We start from the raw sequence: 25,264 nt of genomic DNA, 5'->3' as shown, positions 1-25,264 counted from the left end.
GTGAGACCCAAAAGCCTTCAGGTAGAAAGACTCCTCCTCAGAAGGGGTGATGGGATTCCAGCCACCTGTCTTCTTAAGTATTTCTATGATGTATCAAAGGAGACATCCTCAGAGGGTGACCGTGGGAGCCCTTCTAACTCATCAAGATCTGTGGCAAATGTGATGGAATCCATTCTTTCTCTTACATAGTCTCTTATGAGAGACCTCTTCAGAAGGGTATTCTGGAGAGGTATTGGAAGAGAGGGGTTCACCCAATGGGGCATCTTGAGGCCTTGGGTCTCTGCATCTGTGTGGATGCAGTGGTGCCAAGACGGACACTGGTGCCTTTGGGGGAGGAATGACTGGACCTGAAAGTAGAGCTGTCTGTGGAGACAGTACTCTCCTCATCACCTCAAAGGCCCCCTGCCCATGATCTGAGGAAACTCCTGCCTCCAAAGAACCAGAAGGCATCCCCGCAACCAAGGGGGATGGCTCCCAGGCTGATGTAGGAGCCGAGCTCACCTGTGCTGAAGCTTCAAGAGGCAAGTTCAAATCCAACAAATGTCTGATCTCACTGTCCTCCCTGGACCCAAATGGAGAGTGTCGGCTCCTAGACTCCTTGAGCTCAGATGAAACTGAGGACGTCAGGGCCGAAGATCCTGGAATGGGTCTTGGCTCCAATGGGTCCACTACAATCAGCTACATACATTCCAACTCCGAAGTCCCAAGGTTGGGTCGGAGGAGGAGTCGATAATCACAGGGCAGGCTTAATTGGTTCTGAAACCCTCTGGGTTGGCTCCGATAAAAGTTTGGCAAGCGCCAGTGTCCTCAAAAGTCTCTGCACCATGCAATCCAAATCCATCATCTGAAAGGCACCTGGAGGATCAAGTGGAGGGAGCAGGAGATCTGGAAGTTTGTAAGACTGGAGATCTCAATGTCGAAGAATCCAGTTCCAGTTCTAGGGACTGGCTCCGAATTTGAAACACCAATGGTTCCGACACTGAAGGAGCTGAAGTGGAAGGCTTCCTGGGCCTGACAGGCTTGGGGTCCAATGAGGAAATTTTTGGCAACATTTTAGTCAGCTCAGACAGAGCCTCCAATGAAGTAGAAGAAGATCTTTTACCTGATCTTTCAGATTTTGAAGAAGGGGAAGAGGTCTGTTTGGAGAGACTCTGACCTTCTCCTATAGCTTCTGAAAAGGAAGTATTCAATAACCCTCTACGTATCAACTTATTCTACCTTTCAAGAAGAACCCTGTGGCTGAACAAATGGCAAATGGCACAAGATTCTTGAGGTGTACTGCTACAAGGCAGTACACACACAGTATGACCGTCAGTCACAGATATTTTCTGACTGCATTTAGTAAATTTTTTAAACCCCGAGGGTTTAGCATCTTTGGGCTGTTTTGACATCTGAACAGAAAAAAGCAAGTCAGCACTGCAACTACTATATATATATATATATATATATATATATATATATATATATATATAAAAACAAAGGTAAACACACTAAGGGAATAGCCCTCTAATTTAAATGGGCTGAGCAGCCCTCTAACTTAAATGAGCAAGCTTAGCTAATGGAAAAATATACCAAATAAAACTGTTTTTTAACAAGCTTGCTTAATAGGAATTATCTAAAGTGCACACTAAGGGAAAACCCTCTAATTTAAACGTGCTAAGCAGCCCTCTAACTTAAACGACCTAACTTAATTAAGAGATACATTAAAATAAAACAGGTCTTCAACAAATGAGCTTATGAAGAATTATCAAACACACACACACTACGGGAAAAAACACTCTAAATAAATGGGCTAAGCAGCCCTCTAAGTTAACTATCTAGCTTAACTAAATATAGAATATATAAATTCGCACAGCTCTCAAACAACAAGCTTGACAAAAGTTATGTTAAACACACGCTAAGGAAAGCCTGGATACGGTAGGAAAAGTAGGCCTTGAGATAAACGATGGCCAACAATGAAATAGCAAGGTAACGAGCACAGCAAAACTGCTAAAAGGTTCACTAATTAACTAATTTACTAAATGACTAACTAATCCCAAAGGTAGAAAGAACTATCAAAATTTTAGCAAGAAACAACAATTGTAAAGAATTCACTTAGCCAGAGCCAGTGTGAAGAATCCGATCTTGTTTAGCAGCAAACGAGATCTGGGGAATAACCTAGAGCAAGCTAGTTGAAGACCTCAAGCTTTTGTATAAGGCCGGGTCGGAACAAAGGATCAGTTCCAAACCCAACCAGTACAGAATGAAGGCGAAATAAAACAACATCACATCAAATGTTTTCACACTGAACCAAGAGATGAAGCATAAGCTACTGTAGAAGCAATGGACTTCATAACACAGCCATACCTGTATACCTTAGATTCAGTCTCTGAATACCTTTTGCTTGTTCTGCCATGGATCTCTCAATGCCCGTTATATCCAATGATCTTGTTCCATCAATTCAACTTAAGCATTATTACACAGAATAAACCTAAGGACTAGTGCAGATGCTGAAACGCCCTCACTAAATTAATCACTCACAGGACTGCAGCAGTTGAAGGCATGACAGACTTCATCATCATGCTGCTGTTCTAGGCAGAACAGACAGTGCTTGAACTGGTAAGGAGAAATGAAGTGATGTCTACTGTTATAGCTAAAAGATCTATAACTCTTAGACACTGTATACAGGAACATATGAAATAATGTACAATTAAAATGAGATCTACACTGTACAAAAGACTACAAAGAACTCTGGCCCACTGGGCTCTGAATACCAGTAAATTCCTGAGGAGGGATTTTGTGAGAAGGTCTAATGCCAAGGGGCACCTCACTATGGATGATCAGACTTTAAGCTAGTCACACAAAGAGGAAAAGATGCATCTAAACACATAGGTACAAGTCAGTCAGTAATGGATGCTCAAGATTTTCAAAAGAGTTATACAAATAGGAAAATAAATCATCCAGATCCCGAGGCACAGGTAAATGAGTAATGGCAAAGCACATATAAGGTGTATATTAACAAGCCTGACTTAACAAACATTTTTTTAACTTTTTGTTTTTAATGCATTTTTCTGTCTATTTTTTCCTTTTCTTATAATATAAAGTACATTATGGTAACAATGTGTGTCTGTTTCATTAGCTAAATGTTAAACTGCACAGTGACATCCAAATGTATTACCTACCTAATTTCTTGCGAATAAGAGCAGTACCTTGACTATCCCGGTTGTCTTGTCCATGCAGTGCAATGAATGATTTTTGTTTCAAGCTGGATTCTGTGGAAGACGTGGAGGTTTCTGTGAGGGAGTGTGTTAAAAAACAAGCCTGCAACTGATTGATAGCATCTTGTGCTCTTTTCTTTTCTTTTTTCAGCATGTTCACTAATATGTCTGAAGAAAATGATTAAGGTTAATACAACAGGCTTGACTTGACCCAGTGGCTAGCACCTTGTGCTGCAAGTTATGTTTTCCTTCTAATATTAATAAACACATAATGCCAAATAAGCCATAAATTTAAAATAGAAAACCAGGCATTACCACTTCAAATATCCCTACTTGTGGCTAGTTGAAAGAAACACAAAACTAGTGTTTAGCCTAATAGTGCTGCATCTTCCCACAAGGAAATCTAAGAAAGTAAAAACCTTTGTCTGTAATCCCATTATCTCATGTCAGCCTAACACAACAATTTTTTTTATTCACGTTTCTTTATACAGAATTATTATATCTGTTTTAAGTTCAATGAAAGCACAATTTCAAATTTCAGCTGCTTTTACTGTTAATGCTTTAAAGATTCATTGTATGGTATACACATTATGTTTACCCTGCATTATTGAGCTTGTACTCCAATAAAGATGGACTGCAGACTTCGTTATTTAACATGATAACTAATAACACATTTCTGAGTATTTTATGTTTAGTACAAAGAAAAGAGCAACTCAAATAATTACATTTTTCATTTTCTCCAATGGCAATCAATATGAGGTGTATGTTTTTATATAGTTACAACACAAGTAATCTCCGTGGTATCCCCGAAGTCTCAAACAACCCACTAAACAAGTATAGTGGGTCCAAAAACAAAACAGTGTAAGAAACATCTCTGTGTGGAAGATTTTCAATCCATATACATCTAGTTAATCACTGAATATTAATCAGATCAGATAATGGTAGCAAAAGTAGCGAACTTAAACTCGTCCTAAGTCAAAAAAATAGTAAAAAATATATAATATGAAATATTACACAGAAATACTAATTATTCGAAAGTAATCCAAGCAGGGTAGGCAGACTGCTTCTAGTCGAAAATCCTTTATTAAGTACACAAATAAGTGATCCAAGTAAAACAAAAATAACAGAGTAATAGTTTCCTCACAAGCTTTCTAACAATATATATATATAAATATAAATATAAATATATATATATATTTATATATATATATATATATATACTTTTTTATCAGGCAAGGGAGTGGTTTGTTGTGCTATAAAACAAAGTGTTATTGGTATACATGTTAAATTCACATCCCTTCCCCCATCAGTGTGACAGTCGAACTGGTACTGCTCTACTTAGTAGCTGTCATAATAATATAACCCTTATGTACTTTAAATAAAATTAATAATGACATGGTATCTCTTATTTAACCAGATTATTAACTCTGTGATTTTATCCAAGACAATATATTACATGGCTGGAAATATATAAACTTTAGACCATATGGCAATCTAAAAATATATATGAATATATATACACTTCGCATGCAAAAAATCCATTGTAAAAATCATATTCTTTTTCTATAACCTATTGTAAACAAAGATCACGTTTGTTCTTATTATACAATATTTTTGTAGATAGTTTTTAGGGTTCTTGTACACAGACCTGAAGAAGTCTAGAAGAACGAAAGTGATCTTTGTTAACAGTAGGTTATGGAAATAGAATATAATTTTTGCATGCAAAAAATCCATTGTAAAAATCATATTCTATTTCCATAATCTATTGTTAAGAAAGATTGCTTTCATCCTCCTAGACTTCTTCAGGTCTGTGTACATGAACCCTAAAAACTATCTACAAAAATATTATTGTATAATAAGAAAGAAAGCGAGCTTTGTTATCAATAGGGTATGGAAACAGAATATGATTTTTACAATTTTTTTTACATGCAAAGTGTATATGTATATATATTCATATATATTTTTAGATTGCCAGATTTATATAATTGTAGCCATGTAGTATATTGCCTTGGATAAAATCACAGACTTAATAATCTGGTTAAGCAAGAGGTATCATATCATTATTAACTTTATTTAACATACACAAGGGTTATATTATGACAGCTACTAAGTAGGGCAGGACCAGCTCGAATCATTATTAACTTTATTTAACATACATAAGGGTTATATTATGACAGCTACTAAGTAGGGCAGGACCAGCTCGAATGTCACACTGATGGGGGATGGGATATGAATTTAATGTGTATACAATAACACTTTGTTTTATAGCACAATAAACCACTCTCTTGTCTGATAAAAAGTATATATATACATATATATATATATATATATATATTTATAGTTAGAAAGCTTGTGAGGAAACTATTACTCTGCTATTTTTGTTTTACTTGGATCACTTGTCAAAGGATTTTCGACTGGAAGCAGACTGCCTACCCTGCTTGGATTACTTTCAAATATTTAGTAATTCTATATATTTAGTAATTCTATATAATATTTCAAATTATATATATATATATATATATATATATATATATATATATATATATTTTTTTTTTTTTTTTTTGACTTAAGACGAGTTTAAGTTCACTACCTCTACTACCATTATCTGATCTAATTAATATTCAGTGATTAACTACATATATATGGATTGAAAATCTTCCACACACAGAAGTTTCTTACACTGTTTTGTTTTGTATATAGTTAGAAACCACACCCTTTTATCAGAGATATGTACACCAATCATAGGTTCATTATACTGTGTATGAACTAGTGACTAACACAAAATTACAATAACAGAATTTTTTTGAGGAGTGGTCACTCCAGCAGTAAAAATGCAGCACTTTGGTTTATCCACTATACATGCTCATTTTTCTCCAGCAAGCTGTACTATTAACCTTGTGAAGGCCAGCACTGGTGCCATGCCAGCATTTATTTGAATCTTTTCTGATGTGCAAGGTACTGATTAACAGCCAGTGTTACAATAACAGTTTTACATTCCAAGACTCATATATGTGGGTACTGGAGTCACAAGAATACATGTTTGAAAAAGGAGTCTTACATATACTAAGTTCGAGAGACTGGTGTGTCAAGACTATTTACTCTCCTTTCACTGAGGTAGGGTGAACTTGGAGTTAGCACATTCAAGTAGCATGCCCCTCTTCAAAAAAATAATTTCACAGCCATTTTTTTCATCGCATAATTCTGTGACCCACAGTTACAAGTCTTGGAGTTACAATAAGAAGCACAGTGCTGCTTGGAGCTTTCTTTCATTCACTGGCCCAAACATGAGTATGCATTTAACATGCCCTACCTTTTGCACCAAATAAAAAAAAAGCAGAATTACTTAAAAAAAGATTAATTGTGCAACAAAATAAAACTATATATGGTATTCAAAGAAAACTGTGATAGCTTTAAGATCCACTGTTACTGTAAGTACATTACACAAATGTTACATCTCCTTCAGGAAGGGCTACTGTAACCATATATGTTTGTGTTAACATACATTTTTTGAAGGATTTGAAGTCTGAAATTCAAACGTATGTCATTCTTTGGGGACTTCAGTTCAGAGATCATCCCAGTGATTTTCAAAAAAACACACATTTTAAGAGGAACACACCAAAAATATGAGGCAAAAATCTGGACATTTAAGAGGTATGCTTCACTCTTCCTCTAAAACATTAATGTGCATGTACCATTCCCACAATTCCCATTTTTTCATACAACTTGCTCCTGCCCTTTTTCTAAAGATCTCACATCCAGTTCTTTTATCACTGTTACAGTATTCAATTCTTCAAAAAAGTTGATTTAGAATTTGATTTCTGTTTTTTAGTAATTGTGTTTTTGGCAGTCACCAGAATTAACATCATCTTGCTGTGTCTAGGCAATTCAAATCCTGTAGCCCAGCTTATAAAAAATAATTTCCTAAGTTACACCCACTTGCTCAACCAATATTTCTGTCAGAGTACTGTGTAGAGAATTTTTAAAGTCTGCGATTCATTATATTCCCAAACCATATGTTCCCAGTTACCTCTTTCTTTCCCATCACACCTCCAACATTTGCCATCTACCTCAGGAAAAATGCTTTGGAGTCTGCTTGGGGTATAAAAATACCTATGCAAACTTTTCCAAGCATAAATCCGAAATCTTCTAGACTTTGTAGCATATTTGGGAGCCATACATATGTCATGCCTATTACTTCCTTGTGAATTGCTTCTCCAGTCTCTCTTCCCAATCTTTTCTAACTGACTGTGATGGACTTCAATAGTTATCATGCAATATTTTAAATGCTCACATACTTATTCCCTTTCTAACAGCAGCTTCTGTTCTAGATTGAACTAAAAACATTATCATTAGAATTATCCTAACCCTTTCACTTTGCCTATACTCTGCCTTTTCTATCAGGTATTGATAACAATCTTCCATGCCTCTTCCCAATTTATTACAGTTCTCTCTTTAGTAGTTTGCTCCTAATACCTCAGTTCCTTTGCCAGTTTTCTTCAGTAAATTCCAGCTGCCCTCTTGCCTATTCTCTAACCCCCTAATTGCAGTCATCCCTATCTGCAAAATCTCCTTTCTCCAGTCTCATGTTGGCTTAGTTCTTAGAATACTTTTTGCTACTTTATGAACATAATATAATATAATATCATATGATATATAATTTTATATATATATATATATATATATATATATATATATATATATATATATATATACATACATACTCAATATGGCTGTTGTTATTCTCCTTAAGGATCTGCATCCAAAATCCCACTCTGTCCTTATTTCTTGAACTTCCCCCTGCTTCATCATCATCCTCTTCCACTTTGAATTACAACTTTCTGCTTGTGTTGTTTATATGAGCCTCAACTGTGTAACTCTAAAATATCCCTTCAAATCAGGTAATCCTAAACCACATTCTTCTACTGGAAGGATCAACTTATCCTGTTTGACCCTTGCCATCTTCCCTTCCTTGATAAAAACCTTCAACTCTGTATTTATTACTGTCCTCAGCTTCTCCTCAGGTTGATAAAACTATGCCTGAACTGTGTATAAAACTAAAGGAACAAAAAAACATTTTCACTGCTTGTGTCTTCATATCCATATCCATAAACAAGAGCTTCCAGTTCCTCAGTCCTTGTATTATCTTTTGTTTAGTCTCTTCCCATATATCCTTAACTGCCATAATAGAATCCTTTTTAATCCATACTCCTAAATATTTAATTTTATCATGTCCGCATAAACATGAGTATTGATGATCCTATTCATGTGTGCATACACAGCTTACAGCTACACCCTTTATTTTCTATTCATTAATTTTGCATGTCAAAAAGACTTGAAACTGTCTTAAAATGACCTTTTCTGGATTTATCAGGTACAAAATAATATCTTCTGAAAATAAAGACAACTTTTCTTGATTAACATACCAATTCTATTCTTGAATTTCTGAGTCCCTTATTTTCTTTTCCAGTTGCTCTAAACATAATGCAAATAATAAAGAGGAAAGAGGACACCCCTGCTAGATTACTCTTCTTAAACAGAATGATTCAGAGAGGAAACCCCCACTTTAATGTTTGCTTTCAATCCCTCATAAATCTTCCTAATAAACCTTATTATTGTATCAAGGAATGCAAATGCTTCCATTGCCCTACTCAAAAAATCCCAAATTACTCTGTTGAATGCTTTCTTTGCAGGAACACCCACCAACAACAGCAGAAGCATTCTCTTACATTCTGCTTCTCTCTGGATCATCATTACTATATTAATGCTGTTAAATGTTTGCCTCCCATCCACAAAACCACAATGATCCACATCTATCAATTTTGCAACACATTTACCATTCTTTTAGCTATTATATACATGAGCACTTTAAAATAATGGTTTAAAACTGAAATGGGACATCTTTAGGTATTACAGCCACCACAGCTTTCTTCCAGGATGGTGGTGCTTCCCCATCTTGTAAAATACTGTTAAACAAAACCTTCTAGATCTTTACTACTTTCTTCCTGCTTAGCTTCCAAACATTCACAGGAAAGCCATCTATTCCTGGAGACCCTGTAGATCGATTATATGTCACCATTTTTATCTCCTCTCTTCCCATCTTTACTGTTAAACGTTGAGCCTCATCTACCTCTAAGCTTGGCATACTTAAGTCTTCCATAACATTTCCATTTGTGCTCTGTCTTGATTTCCAGATTTCTATGCCTTATACAAATGTTCATAAAATTTCTGAAATATCTCTAATGCATTTACAGGATCTCTGGTTATTTTTGTTGTTAAAGTCTTCCTAACTTTGGCAACAACCCTTTCTACTTTCTGTTGCTTAATTGTTATAAAAGATTTTGTGCTCTGGAGTAATCAAAAAGAGTTGCTCAACACCAATCTTTATAATTTTATTATCCAGATACTTATTTATTTCCTCTTTAACAGTCTGCAGTTGTGCCTCTTCTTGTTCTGTGAGACTTCCCTTATTCTGCAATACTTTAACGTTTGTCAGCCCCTCTAAATAATTTTTGTTACTTTTTAACCATCTCTTTTTCTTTCATTTCCACCCTATTTTAAACTCCACTTTAATTTTGTCCCATTCTCTAACTATAACTTCTGAAGGAATTTATATCTTCCCTAATAACTCTCAAATAATTTCCACTACCAATTCCTTAAAATCCTCTCTTTGTAATAGGTAGGTACGGAAATGCTGATGTTTCATTTTTATTTCATTACCCTACATTTTTATCTTAGTTGTTATTAGTGCATGATCTGAAATAGTTATTGGATGTATCAATGCTTTCAATTAAATAAAACTGTACCCATGCAATATAAATTTTGTCTAGTCTAGCACAGTTATTGTTCCTTGGGGAATAACATGTAAATTATCTCTGAGTTGCTACTACAGAATTCACATCTTCCATACCAAATATTTTTTACAAATTTCTTCAGAAATCTACCCTCTTAGGTTAAATTTTCCCTTCAAGGTCCCCCAGACACATCCTCACTGCTTACAACTAACAAGAGTAGTTGTGCTGGCAGTGGTAGCAGATCTGCCTGTGTTTCTACAGTACCATACTCTTACCAGTCTGTGTATTATACGTGAGGTGTATAGCATGCCATTCTGCTGGAAAGAACAGAGGTTTGTATAGGATATAAATGGCAGCAGCTATGGCTCAATGCAATAACAGGTGTCTGTGGCCATGTTAAGTAAGCATATATAATTGTGTTTTACATAACCAAGTGTGCTGGGTGAAATGCAGCAGGAACATATTTTGGCTCATGTAGTAAGACAAAATTACCTGCAAAGGCATCTGACCAGAATTAGCAATGTTGCATGTCTGAGAATGGTAGTCTTACAAAAAGATGTTATTGTGATTATGCTTGAGAATAAATATCTCACTATCTTCTGAATCAGAATGTAACAGATACATGAGGATAAGCATTAAGACCTGCAGCAGATAAACTAAAAATATATGATTTCATCTGCAATACTGGGTGTTGTTCAGTAGCATGAAAAGATGCATGACCATCTCACCTTTTTATATGCAATGTATATCTGCAATTTATGTTTTCCTGTGGCATGAAAATATGTATGAATTTGTGACCTTTGTCGATGAAATGCATACTGTCTTCTAATGGAAATTCAGAAATTATATAATGGATGTGAAACAGAACTTGTTATTATTCTGCCCTGTGATTACAAGATATATGACTCTTTCTATGCAAAGAAGCTAAAGGGCCATAAAAGAGCAATTAGAAGATTCTTTAAGGAGATAACTAGTGAACAGCAGGTAAACAAACTCATTAGTATGTAGATGTGAACATTTGGTTCACTGGATCTGTACTTTCTGAATGAAAAAGGATACAGGTCATATAGCTTGAAGAACAGTGAAAAGAAGAGGAGTCTAGCAGAGAGAACTACAGTGAAGCTCGGATCTGTGACTTCTTTGTACTTTGCCTCTACTTGACATGTTCTAGAAATTCACCTACTGTACTTGTGTCTTGGTAAACCTTTTAGTTCTGAAACTAGCTCATGGAAGTCTAGATGTAGACATACATGCCTACTTTCTGTCATCTATTTTTTTTTTAAAGCAAATTTTTTTTTTTTTAAACAAGAAACACCTTTATTAATTATCGCTTATGACATAGGCAATCATGCATTTATATAAATGAAAACAAACCATATTGACATAATCCTTACAAGCATTTTACATCACAAACCATAGTGACATAATTGTAGCTGCAAACATTATACATAATTTACACATGGTGTTATACGGTATTATGCGTCACTTATATGGTGTTAGCTCACTTGAAGGATATTACAAGCTCCCTCACTAGACCCCCTTCAGTTTGCTTATCGAGAGAACTGGTCAGTGGATGATGCAATTAATATGGGCCTGCACTATATCTTGCAACATCTTGACAACCCAAGGGACATATGCAAGGATTCTGTTTGTGGACCTCAACTCTGCATTTAATACAATAATTCTAAAACGTCTTCACTTGAAACTCTCCCATCTTTCCATTCTTACTTCCACCTGTCAATGGATCACCAATTTTCTAACTAATAGGAAACAGCAGGTAAAACTATGGAAATTTACATCTAGCTATCGTACAATCAATATGGGTGCCCCCCAGAGATGTGTGCTCTCCCCGCTGCTATTCTCCCTCTACACTAATAACTGCACCTCTAAGGACCCCTCTGTCAAACTTATTAAATATGCAGATGATACAACTATCATCGAGTTCATCAGGAATGTTGACGAGTCTGCATACAGGCAGGAGATTGAGAAGTTGGCCCTTTGGTGTAGTCAGAATAATCTGGAACTGAACACTCTTAAAACTGTGGAGATAACAGTGGACTTTAGGAGTGGTACTACAATATTATCCCTCCTCTTTATATTTAAAACTACTGTGTCAGTTGTGGAATCTCAAATTTTTGGGATCTATAATCTCCCTGGACTTGAAGTGGGAGACCAAAGTAGGGTCCATCATAAAAAAGGCACAACAGCGAATGTGCTTTCTGCGACAGCTGAGGAAGTTCAACCTCCCAAAAGAACTGTTAATTCAGCTCTATACAGCAGTCATGAAGTCTGTTCTCAGATCATCCGTAACAGTGTGGTTTGAATCTCTGTTGAATCATGACAAAAATAGGTTACATCGAATAGTTGGGTCTGACAAAAATATCACCAGTGCTAGTTTGCCCTCCTTAGAGGACTTGTACTATTTCAGAGTCATGAAAAGGACAGGGAAGATCATCACTGACCCTTCACATCCAGACCACCATCTTTTGAACTATTACAATAAGCCAGGCATTATGTATTAATATGCACCAAAACAAGCAGATATAACAACAATTTTTCCACAGGCCATCAAATTCACAAATGGTTAACTCAGATTATTAGGTTGGGGCATTCTTTTTCTCAAGCCTCTGAGGATTCTGCAGTATTGTTTACATACTGTTAATACTTGTTTCTTTCAGAGTTTATTTCAATATTTCTTGCACTGAGTTGTGTGTGTATATATATATATATATATATATATATATATATTTACTTTTTTGTCTTGTTCTTTATAGTTGCATGCATGTCATTTGTCTTCTTAATAGCTGGATGTATGTCATTAATGTAATTCATACCTAGAGAGTCACTGGAACCGGACTAATTCCTTGTATGCATGCATATTTGACCAATAAATGTGATTCTGATTATAATTTACCCTATCACTGTCAGTCAAACATTACATAGCTCATTCAAATCCTGCCTTTTTTAAGCATCATTCCTCCTCTGTATATGCTGTTCCCACAATTCACATTTTCCTATGTAATTTGTTCCTACCCCTTTCTAAAGATCCCAATTCCAGTTATTTTACTTCTGTCACTATATGTACTACTTCTAGTACTGCTGGTTCAGACTTTGATTTTCATCTTCTAGTAACAACTGTTTTGGCAGCCACCATAATTAGACTCAGCAAGGCTTTACTATGTCTAGACAATTCCCATTCCGTATTATAGTTCAGAAAAATAATTTCCGTAGTTACACCAATTTGATCACTCAGTACCTTGTCTGTAGGGAAATTTTAAAGTCTGCCATCTGATTACAATCCCAGAAAATATGTTCCCAATTACCTGTTTCTTCCCCATCACACCTCCAACATTTGCTGTATACCTGAGGAAAAATTTTCTGGAGTCTTCTTGGGTTATAAAAATATCTGTGTAAACATTTCCAAGCAAAAAACTAGATTTTCTAGATTTTGTTGCATATTTGGGAGACAAACACATATCCCCCATTGTTTCTTTGTGAATTGCTTATCTACGCTCTCTCCCCAATCCTTTCTAACCTCCTCTAATTGATTCTTATAATTATTATCCAATATGCCCCACTAATTATTCTTTTTTTTTAAAGTAGCTTCCGTTCTAGACTCTAGTGAAAAGTATACCAGTGCTGGTCTTTCATCTACGACCTCCTATTTCTTTCTCTTTGCCTATACTCTTAAATCCTTGACAAGAAAGGCAGCCTGTAACCTGCTGTCCAAATAAATTATTGGCATCTTCCCATTCAATTACTATCCTCTTTAGATCCTCTCTAATTACTTGCTCTCAATACCTTTGTTCCTTTGCCAGTTTTCTTCAATACATTCCAGCCCCCTCTTGGCTATCATCTGTATCACTAATTGCAGTCATTCCTATGGCAGAATCTCCTTTCTCCATTGCCATGTTGGCTTAGTTCTTAGAATATTTTCTGCTACTTTAGGAATATAATATTCTGTATGATTAATGTTATTCACCTTAAAGTTCTACATCCAAAATCCCAGTCTCTCCTTTTTTTTGAGCTTCTCCCCGTTTCATCATCATCACTTTCCACTTTGAATTATAGGTTTCTGCTTGTGTTATGTATAGGAACCTTAACTGTGTAGCTCTGAAATACTCCTTCAAATTGGATAATCCCTATCCGCTTATTTTATTGGAAGAATCAACTTATCCCACTTGAGTCTTGCTCTTTTATTAATTGCTATCCACAACTTCTCCTCTGGTTGATAAAAATATGCCTGACCTGTGTATAACATCAAAGGGACTAAAAACATTTTAACTGCTTGTATCTTACTATCCATATTCAAATAACAAAGCTTCTAATTTCTCAGTTTTTGTATTATCTTTTGTTTGGTCTCTTCCCATATATCTTTAGCTGCCACACCAGAATCATTTTTAAGCCATACTCCTAAATACTTAATTTTATCATGTCCCTATAAATATGGATATTGCTGAAGCAATTTGTGTTTGAGTACATAATTTACGGATATTGCCTTTGTTTTAGCAGCTTCATTAATTTTGTATCCCAAAAAGATTTGAAACAGTCTCAAAATGTTCCACAACACTGTAATGTCCTTTTCTAGTTTTGTCAAGTATAAAGCAGAGGCAGCTTTTCTTGACTACCATACCAATTATATCCTTGAATTTCTCAGTCCCTCATTTTCTTTGCCAATGGTTCTAAATATTAAACTAAAAAAGAGGATACCCTTGCCTGGTTCCTTTGCTCAAGCAGAAATTATAGAGGAACTCACCTACTTTAATTTTCGCCTCCGATACCTCATATATCATAGGATCACAGGAAGTTACTAAGTTATTGGCCCTGAGGCCCTTATATGCCTAGCCAAGTGTTTAGCCCATATTTAGACAAGTCGCCACCCAAAGCCCCTGTCCAGCAGGGACATGGGTGAAATCCCAGGGGTATATTTTCTATTTCCCATGCAGTTATCCAGGTTGAAATGGGACAATGAGATACTCTGCTTGATGTGGAGAGGGAGTCTATTCCACAGATGGGGGTGTCTCTGGGAGACAAATCTGTCTTTCCAACAAATCCTATTGATGTCACAGACCAGGCTGAGGTCACATGTGTGAGTTACTCAGTGGAGCTTGACTTGTGGATATGCAGTAGTCCCATCAAGGCAGAGTCTGAGATTGCTTTGTATGACACACAGAGGTCACCTCTGAGGAGTCTGTATGAAACTGAGTAGAAGGACAGGGCTTTTAGCCTATCTGTTTAGGGTAGATGTTTGAGGCCCTGGATTCTTCTTTTGAGGAACCTCTGTGGTCTCTCCAGCTGCTGCATGTGTTTTGTGAGGTACATAGCAAAGGGGGCATTGTAATAAATAATTGTCCTTATAACGGAAGAATACAGGGATGTTATGACCTCCTTGTCCCTGGATGATATACCCTTACTTATGAGGTGCCCCAACAGAAGCAACATGGTGGTCAAAGCTCAGGTTGCTATCAACAAACAGGAAAAAGGACACCCCTGCCTGGTTCCTCTGCTCAAGCAGAAATTATAAGAGAGGAGCCCACCTACTTTAATTTTCGCCTTGGATACCTCATATATCATAGGATCATAGGAAGTTACTAGGCTATTGGCCCTGAGGTCCTTATAAGCCTAACCAAGAGTTAAGCCCATGTTCTCTTCCTAATCAGTCTTATAGTTTTGTCAGGGTCATAAAGTCCCAGCTTACTCTGTCAAATGCTTTCTCTGCATCAAGACCTACCAACAGCAGTGCTATTTTCTTACATTCTGCTTCCCTCTGGATCATCAATGTTCTGTTAATGTTGTCAAACATTTGCCTCCCCTCCACAAAATCAAACTGATCCACATCTATCAATTTTCATATCACTTTTGCCATTCATATAGTTATAATAGACATAAACACTCTATAATCATGGTTTAGTATTGAAATGGGCCTGTGTGAAGATGGATCTGATGGATCCTTACCCTCTTTTGGTATTATAGCTACCATCACGTTCTTCCAAGATGTTGGTAATTCTCCTCCTCTTAAAATACTGTTAAACAAAACCTTCCAGATCTTTATCAGTTTTTCCCCCCGAGCTCCCAAAACTTCTGCATGAATACTAACTATTCCTGGGGACCTTCCTGTAGGATGGTTATACATTACCATTTTTATCTCATCTCCTTCTATCCTGTTAGTAATTAAGACTGAGACTTGTCTACCTATAACCTTGGCATACTTAATTCTTCCATAAATCATTCCATTTATACCTTTTCTTGATTTCCATATTTCTCTGCTTTATACAGACTGTCATAGAATTTCAGACTTTCATAGAATTTCTGGAATATTTCTAATACTTCTTCAGGATCTCTTGTAATCTCCTTGTTATAGGCTCCCTAAGCTTGGTTGCCTGAGCTACTGTGCTAAAAGTTTTTGTGATCTACAGCTATTATCAAAAAACAATTACTTAATAGCAATCTTTCTAAACTCATGCATATTGTTGAGGAAATTCATTATTTTCTGTTTAGCATACGGCACTTGCTCCTCTTCTTGTTCTGTGAAATTCCCCTATTTTGCAATACTTTAACATTTATAAGTCCCTCTAAATAATTCTTGTTACTTCTTAATCATATATGCCTTTCTATTATTTCCACCCTGTTTTTAAACTCCACTTTAATTTTATCTCAACCCCCTAGCTACATTTCAGAAGAAATTTCTATCTTTTCTAATACCTCCTGAATAATTTCCACTACCCATGCCTTAAACTCCTCTCTTTCCAACAGTTAAGTGGGAAAGCGGTAGTGTCTCATTTGCATTTCATTACCATGTGTTTTTATTTTAGTTATTACTGGCAAATTATCTGAAATAGTTATTGGGTGCATATAAAGACCTTCCATTATATGGACATGTTCCTATGCTCAGAATTAGTCCAAAATGACAAAAAATACACCGAACCCACAGACATTGCCAACATCCTAGCTGACAGGTTCAGTGCAAACTTCTCCCCACCAAAAGGGCAAATATCTATCCCAGTAGAGTGCTGCCCCCCCTGACATCTCAGATGCTCAGGTAACAGCCGCCCTCTCCAAAGCAAAAAACACAGCATCATAAAACTACTGTTCAATCTCAGCCTTACTACAGGATATGTACCCAAAGAGTGGCGTACAGCAACAGTGGTCTCTCTCCACAAAGGTGGTGCCTCAACGGATCCTGGAAACTATCGCCCCATAAGCCTGACTAGCTTGGTCTGCAAAGCTATGGAAAGGATCATCATGGACCTCATAAATAAAGATATTGGGGACCTACAGACACTGGATCCTACCCAGTTTGGCTTTGTTAAGGGCAAATCCTGCCTCTTAAACCTGGTCGATTTCTTTGAAACAGTCACCAAGGCCATTGACGAGGGGAAGGTGGTCCACACAGCCTACCTGGACCTCACAAAAGCCTTCGATACAATACCCCATTCGGGCGTTATAGATAAGCTCACCAGCTTAAATATAAACCCCTATGTCACTAGATGGGTTGCAAACTGGCTCAAGGACAGAACCCACATGGTTAGAATTGCTGGAGCCATGTCAGACTCCAAACCAGTTACAAGTGGCATCCCACAAGGCTCAATCCTGGGACCTCTCTTGTTCGGTATATATTTCTCGGCGGTACAGGCCAACACGGAAGGACTGTGGCTGACCAAGTTCACAGATGACTGCAAACTGGCTGCCATAATCAGACTCCAAACCAGTTACAAGTGGCATCCCACAAGGCTCAATCCTGGGACCTCTCTTGTTCGGTATATATTTCTCGGCGGTACAGGCCAACACGGAAGGACTGTGGCTGACCAAGTTCACAGATGACTGCAAACTGGCTGCCATAATCGACTCTCCAGCCGACACAAGCATCTTACAAAAGGGCCTCACAGAAACAGACAACTGGTGCCAGAGCCATGGCCTCAAGCTAAACGCCAAAAAGTGTATAGTCATCCCCTTTGGCAAAAACAAAGTGCCCACAAATTACCACATAGGTGGTAATCCATTAAGTACGGAAGAAGTAATTAGGGACCTGGGGACCCAAGTTGATAGCAATCTCTCATTTGACAACCATGTGGCGAAAGTGGTTAGAAAAACATTTTATATAGCCCACCTAATCATGAAGGGATTCACATCTAGATCATGGGAGGTCATTGTGCCTCTTTACTCATCCCTCATCAGGCCCATAACTGAGTACAATGCCCCTTTTGGGATGTACCTTACCAGACACCTGCAGCAACTGGAAAGACCCCAAAAGTACCTCACCAAGAGGATCAAAGGGCTCAAACAGATGCCATATGCTGCCCGGTTAAAGAAACTCCAGCTCTACTCAGTGGCATACCGCCTGCTCAGAGGCGATCTGTGCCTGACGTATAAAGCCATGTCCAACCTGGAATTAATGGACATGCTGCACCACAGAAAATCCAAATCCCGTCGAGCTACGCGCTCGAGAGACTTGAACCTCAGCCCTGAAATAAATAGGACATGCTGGAGGGACAGATTCATAACCCAGAGGCTCCCTTCACTCAGGAATAAAATCCCAGTCCAGGTTAGGCAGAGTCCCTCATTGACTCTCTTCAAGAGGAATCTTGATGAGTGGATGGGAGATCGTAGGTTTACCCTGGGTATCACTTCTGTGTCACTGTTAGACAGAGGCACAGTATACTAACCTTGAAAAAGGCATAGCAAAATTCATTTAAAATGGGTGGTGAAAGCCAAACACACTCTGGCTAGGCTTATAAATGCCCTAGGGCAGATAGCCTAGTATGAACCTATGAACCTATGTCAACTCTGCCTAGCCTAGCCCAGTTTTTCTATCTCGGGGAATAATACGTAAATTCATTCTGAACTCCTAGTACTGAATTCACATCTTCCATTCCAAATATTTTCATAAATTTCTTCAAAAATCTGCCTTCCTTTGTTATACTTTCCATCCTGGGTCCCCAGACACATCTTCATTATTGCAAATCAAATTTAAGTCCCCATCTATAAGTAATATTCCTTGCTGAAAGCTTATTATTTCTCCCAGAATAAGCTCCATTATAGCAGTTTTAGGTGGAATATAAATACATGCCAATGTTATCCTCTTCCCTTGCCAGTAGCCCCTTATTACTCGCATCTGCCTTTATTATCTGTTTTATTTTCTTCTGTCAGTATTTGAGCTCCTCTTGCAATTAATATAAGTACTCCTCTTTTCCTTTGTTCCAAGTATTCCACTGAATAACCATCCTGAAAAACATTCTTTATCAAATTCACACGTTCAGTTCTTTCCAAGTGTGTTTCCTATATCATAGATATTTGCACTCTACATTTTAATACAGCTCACTATGCTTTCTTTTTGTATTTATCTGTGAAACCATTGACATTTAAAGACATTACAGAAAGCATCATTGTATTAAAAAGTTACTATTCCAACCTTTTATGTATGACAGCTCTTTTGTTAAATGTGTAGTTCTAGCTTTTGTGTCACATGCATACACTGTTTGGCGGGTTGATTTTTTATATAGCTGTTTTTTGTAATATCCATTTCAGCCTATGCTACATCTTATAAAACTTTTTGTTTTATTGAAAACCCTCAAAACATACACACACACACACACACACACACACACACACACACACACACACACACACACACACAAAATACCCTCTAAAAACTATTAACTTAATAATAACACACAAAACTATGTACATATTCAAATCCTGAAGTTTTATCTTCCTAATAGGAATAAATATTCCAATATTACAGCCACACTCATAGATTTGAGTTAACCTAAAAAGAAATGTTATCCATACTAAGATGCATAGTGCAGCCTGTGCTTCTACTAAGTGCTGTTTAGTTTTGTCTGATGTACACAGCTCTCCCAGCTAAGTAAACACTTGAATGCTTTCAGAGAACATTATCGCCTACCCATTTCTCTTTATCAGATTGTCTCCTGGAGACACAAGGACCAGATACAGAATTGTTACTAAGCATACATTTATTTGCTATGAAAAAATACTTAAAATACTCAACATTCTTTTTCATTTACTTGCTTTCTCTTAAAACTTATTAGATCAAGCTAAGGGCATTAATCCAGTCATTCCATTATGCAAGAATGAGAAGAAAAGCACAATAATTTTTCTTTTGCCATGCTCTTTTAACCAGACTTTTGATCTTTTTTTTATACACTGAAGTGCCTACAGTTCTTAAAACTGAACAAGTACAAAGAGAGACAAAGGGAGACAGAAAAAAAGAAAGAAGAAAAAAAAACATGAGCACCTGTTTGCATCAGTATCCCCATTACACTTAAAAATAACTGATGCTACTTTATAACATGCAAAGAAAATCATGCACTATAAAAATAGTACAATTCTTTCCATCTCCTAAGTATTTTTCTGAACATTAATTACATGAAGTAGGGTATATGCTTTACAGCAGTGGTTTCAACATTTTTACACCTGAGGACTGGTAAAAATAGGAGAATTATTTGGGTCTATATTCTATTATCGAAAAGACAGGTCAGAGAATGGCACTTACATTCACAACATGTGGTGAATTCACTGTTGTAGGGGGCTGCACATACACCCACACCCACACACTTACCAGTAGCACACACACACACACATACACACACACACACACATACACACACACACACACACACCTACCAGTAGCTCTCAACCAAAAAGGGACAAATCCCAACAGAATCAGGGACATATCCAGAAATAATCAGGGATACTTTTCATATATTAGTATCATTAACTTGAGACACTGAGAAAATCACAGAACATGAGTGAAGATGCATTTTTCTACAGTAAAATAAAAATATAACTCTAATTATTATCATTGTTTATTAAGTGTAATTAATCACCTTTTCTCCAAAAGTCATCACTTTTAAGTGGGATTAAGAGGGACAGAGCTAAAATGTCAGTCAAAATCTGGGACAGTTGAGAGGTATGCACCTACTTACCTATCTCCCTCTTAGACACACACACACACATACACACACACACCCCTACCTCTCACTTGTCCATTCATGGTCCGCATTTCAAACATCTTCTGGCATTCAAATTGTGCGAGTGTGGAAGACGAAGATGTAAACAGCAGGTCACACAGATGCAGAAGATGAAAGCAAGAGACACACACTTGTCGCGTCTGTGCAACTGGATGCAAAGGGCATTAAAAAAAAACTTTTTTTAAGTAAAAAATAAGTCTACTGGCCAGCGGCCCCCATCTCAGCCAGTAAGCCCAACTCTTTCATGGGCCAGCAAGAAATATCTGCCAGACTGGTGGTTGAAAAACATTGTTTTTAGAGTCCCCTGCAAATTTAACAAAATCCAAGAGTCTAATATTTCCAGATTGTCTTGTTCTGTCATGTTTCACAAACATAATTAATAAACTGCAATCCCACATTTGTCAATTTCCAAGTTACTGGTTTTATTCCTGTTCATCTCTATCTCCCAACTCCTGTCCCTACTTCATTTCCAACGTAATCTTGATTCTTCCAGTTGACTCTTGTGCTTTTTTCCTTCTCTCAAGCATTTTCCACTAAAACATTAGAAAAAGTTTCATTGGCCCAGTGAAATAGATCCCTAAGCAAGATGCAAGGACCATATTGAGGACAACGAGTAGTGAGTTGCTGATGCAGGCAACTCACTGGTTGCAGAAAAGTTAATCACTGTGCTGTATCATTTATAGCTAGCACTGACTTGTCTTGCGAAATATGACATAGGTTCAAATGGATATAAGAAGTAGAGCTGTATAAAAGATCAGCCTGCCAAACAGCATGTGCATGTACAACAAAAGTTAGAAATAAACATTAAAAAAAGGCTACCATGTATAATGTGCGGACACAATAGCTTTTAATCTTGAAATGCAAATATCCTTACAAGTATAGACAAAAAGGAAAAATTATTGAATTGTACTGAGAAATGCAAAGTGCAAATAGCAATGCTGCATGAGACAAATTTGGAAAGAAATGAGCAGATTTCAGGATGAATACTCAGCAGACTATCGGGGACAAAGGTAAAGGGTGATACAATAGTGACAGAAGAGAATAAAATCAATAATTGTAGATTTGTGGTAGTAAGGAGCTATTGGTAAGGGAAGAATACTGTACTAGCACGTATTTATATTCCACCAAAACCAATATTACAGAGCTTAAGAAACTTTGGGAGAAATAATCATCTTTCAGCAGGGAACATTTACTTATAGGTGAGGACTGGAACTTGACTACAGTAGTGAAGATGTATTTGGAGACCTAGAAGAGAGACTATAACAAAAAAGGGTAGAAAATTTTGAAGAAATTTATGAAAATGGTATGAAAACATGAATTCAATAGTACAAACTGAGAAGTTATGTACCTACCATAATGTTCCATGTTAGTTGTCTTCTCTCGCCTTCTTTCTTGCTGGATGGGTTCGGAGACGAGGACTCGGCCACTTACTAAAGCTCAAGAGCTAATTTTACTGGCTTGAGGCAACCCTATATCCCATGATGCAAGGCGATAACTACCCAGATCTTGTTTGGTAGCTAAGGAAAAATTATGCAATATATTCCTCCAACTGGAGAGGAGGAGGAAGAGGTAATAATCCCCCGAAAAAAAACAACCTGATCTAGTGACACTAGTAAGTTAATTAGCTGGAAAAATTGGTTCAGGACTCTTCAAGGAAGAGGAACAATCTTCTTGGTCTGACCAGGCTAGGGGGATGGTGGGCGGGACGCAAGAAAAAAGGCGAGAGAAGACAACTAACATGGAACATTATGGTAGGTACATAACTTCTCAATGTTAAGTTGTCAATCTCGCCTTCATTCTTGCTGGATGGGACCGCATCCCTAGCACCTTTATCCTGGGTGGCTCAATGGAACAGACTCTTGAGAACGGTGGAACCAAAATTTGCTCTGTTTCTGGAGGCCAAGTCCAATTTGTAATGCGAAAAAAAGGTATGAGGAGAGGCCCATGTGGCTGCTACACAAACAGTGTCTATTGGAAGTCTAGCCTGAAAAGATGTAGCTAGTGCTCTGGTGGAATGGGCTTTTGGCCTAGAAATAACTCTTTACCTCTGAGTTGATAAATGCATGTAATCACGGAAGACAGCCACCTAGATAGGGTTACGTTGGATACCGGAAGGCCTTTCCTGTTCCCTGCATGGGATAAAAACAGTTGATCAGATTTCCTAAATTGTTTGGTTCTGTCCAGATAATATCTGAGTTGGCAGTGAACATCGAGATAATGTAGTTTTTGTTCCACTCTATTAGAATAATTTGGGAAAAAAACTGGAAGATCAATAGATGGATTTAAGTTCATCTGCGATGCCACTTTGGGTAAGAAAGACGGATTAGTCCTTAGAGAAACTCTGTCTTTGTGGAAGATTAAGTAGGGAGGACGAATGCAGAGGGCATGAAGCTCAGATACTCTCCTGGCAGAAGTAATGGCGACTAGAAAGAGTGTCTTCTAAGAAAGAAATTTCAATGAACAGGTAGCCGCAGGTTCAAAAGGGGGAAGAATCAAGGATGTTAAGATTAAATTTAGATCCCACTGTGGTGGGGGGTCTCTAATCGGAGGTTTAAGTAAAAATATACCTCTAAGGAATGCCTTGCAAAGTTTGTGTGACATGATGTTGTGGTCCAACAAGCCAATATGAAAATTTGAAATGGCTGCCAACTGAACTTTTACTGTGGAGGAAGAAGATCCTGAGTGAAAAATTTTGGCTAGGAAGTCCAAGACCGAATGAATCGGAGCAGTAAAGGGATCTATGTTCCTAGCTTTTGCCCAGAAGGAGAAACGTTGCCATTTACTAGTGTAAATCCTTCTGGTGGAAGATTTAAGGGAAGCTACTATGATATCCCGGACAGGATTAGAAATCATAGGAAGCCTGGCTAGGGATGGAAGTGGAGCAATCAAGCAGTGAGGTTGAGAGAAGGTATGGATTGGTGCAGCTGCCCCGACTGGTGGGTCAGAAGATCTGGAACCGGGTCCAGATGCCATGGCTGTACCAAAAGATAACGATGTAGGAACGGAAACCATATCTGTCGAGCCCAATAACGGGCAATGAGAATCATCTTGGCTCTCAAGGCGGTTGCTTACTGAATTACTTGTGGTATTGGAGGAAAGGGAGGAAAGGCATAGAGAAGTCCCCGGGGCCAATCTTGGATTAGAGCGTCTCTGGGGGGATGGCCTGGAAGGGGGAAGAGGGAGAAGAAGTCGGGGCATTTGCTGTTTTGAGGCGTAGCAAAAAGATCACAGCGAGGAAGGCCCCACTTCTGAAAAATCACTTCCGTCACAGATTGTTTGAGAGACCACTCGTGAGGCATGAGAATAGCTCTGCTCAACCTGTCTGCTATGATGTTGGATTTCCCGGGGATATGCGTTGCTATCAAAAACCGCTGAGAAGAGATTGCCCACTGCCAAAGTCTGAGTGCATCTCGACACAGTGGATAGGACTTGGTTCCGCCCTGCTTGTTGATATACCACACTACGGACATATTGTCCGTTTGGACTGCAATAGTCCCCAGGGGAAGAGAGTCGTGCAGGGATTGCAACGTTAAAAGCACTGCTCTCATCTCCAGGACATTTATGTGCAGGTGGCATTCGAAAGGTTGCCAAGTGCCATGGACCATCCTGCCCTGATAATGCCCCTCCCATCCGATCAGGGAGGCGTCCGATGTAACCATGGCGACCGGGGTGGGAGGAACAAAGGGTCTGCCCTGATGGACTTGAGGGGACAATATCCACCAGGTCAGATGCCTTTTGCAAATTGGAGTTATCATGATCCTGTGACGCATGGGAAGTCGTTGAAAAGACCATTGGGCGAACAGCATCCACTGTAGGAGACGCATATAAAAGCGGGCAAGGGGGAGACGCATATAAAAGTGGGCAAGGGGAAGAAGCGTTATGGCAGCCGCCATAAGAACCAATACTTTCAGGGCAAACCTGGCCTGAATTTTGTCGCTCTGGAGAATCACATGGATGTGGTTTTGAATATCCAAGATCTTTTGGTCTGTTATCTTTGCTGAAAGTTGTACGGTGTCCAATTTGGCGCCTATAAAGGTAATAGGTTGACAGGGCGACAAGGCAGATTTTTTGAAATTTATAGAAATCCCTAGCCCTCTGCAAATGTGAATTGTGTAATCTCTGGCTTGGAGAAGTTGATGCCTGGTGGTGGCAGTGAGGAGCCAGTCGTCTAGATATGGAAACACCTGGAATCCTTGACGTCTCAGGTGAGCCATAACCACTGCCATACATTTGGTAAACACTCTGGGGGCTGTAGTGAGTCCAAATGGCAGGGCTCTGAATTGGA

General features: G+C 38.0%; 1 protein-coding gene across 1 annotated transcript in view; it reads right to left on the bottom strand.

Annotated features, from left to right (window-relative positions):
- Positions 1-25,264, bottom strand: part of KIF6 (kinesin family member 6) — a 4,303,753-nt gene that overhangs the window by 1,909,662 nt on the left and 2,368,827 nt on the right. Inside the window, exon 13 of the mRNA XM_044084863.1 lies at positions 3,162-3,365. Coding sequence (XP_043940798.1) covers positions 3,162-3,365 — 204 coding nt within the window. The remainder of the gene's footprint in view (positions 1-3,161; positions 3,366-25,264) is intronic.

This window comes from Protopterus annectens, chromosome 1.part1 (genome assembly GCF_019279795.1).
Source record: "Protopterus annectens isolate FY-2018-M chromosome 1.part1, PAN1.0, whole genome shotgun sequence".
NCBI classification, from domain to species: domain Eukaryota; kingdom Metazoa; phylum Chordata; order Ceratodontiformes; family Protopteridae; genus Protopterus; species Protopterus annectens.
Note: the sequence above shows the minus strand (reverse complement) of the source record. Positions and strands in the feature narration are given on the sequence as shown.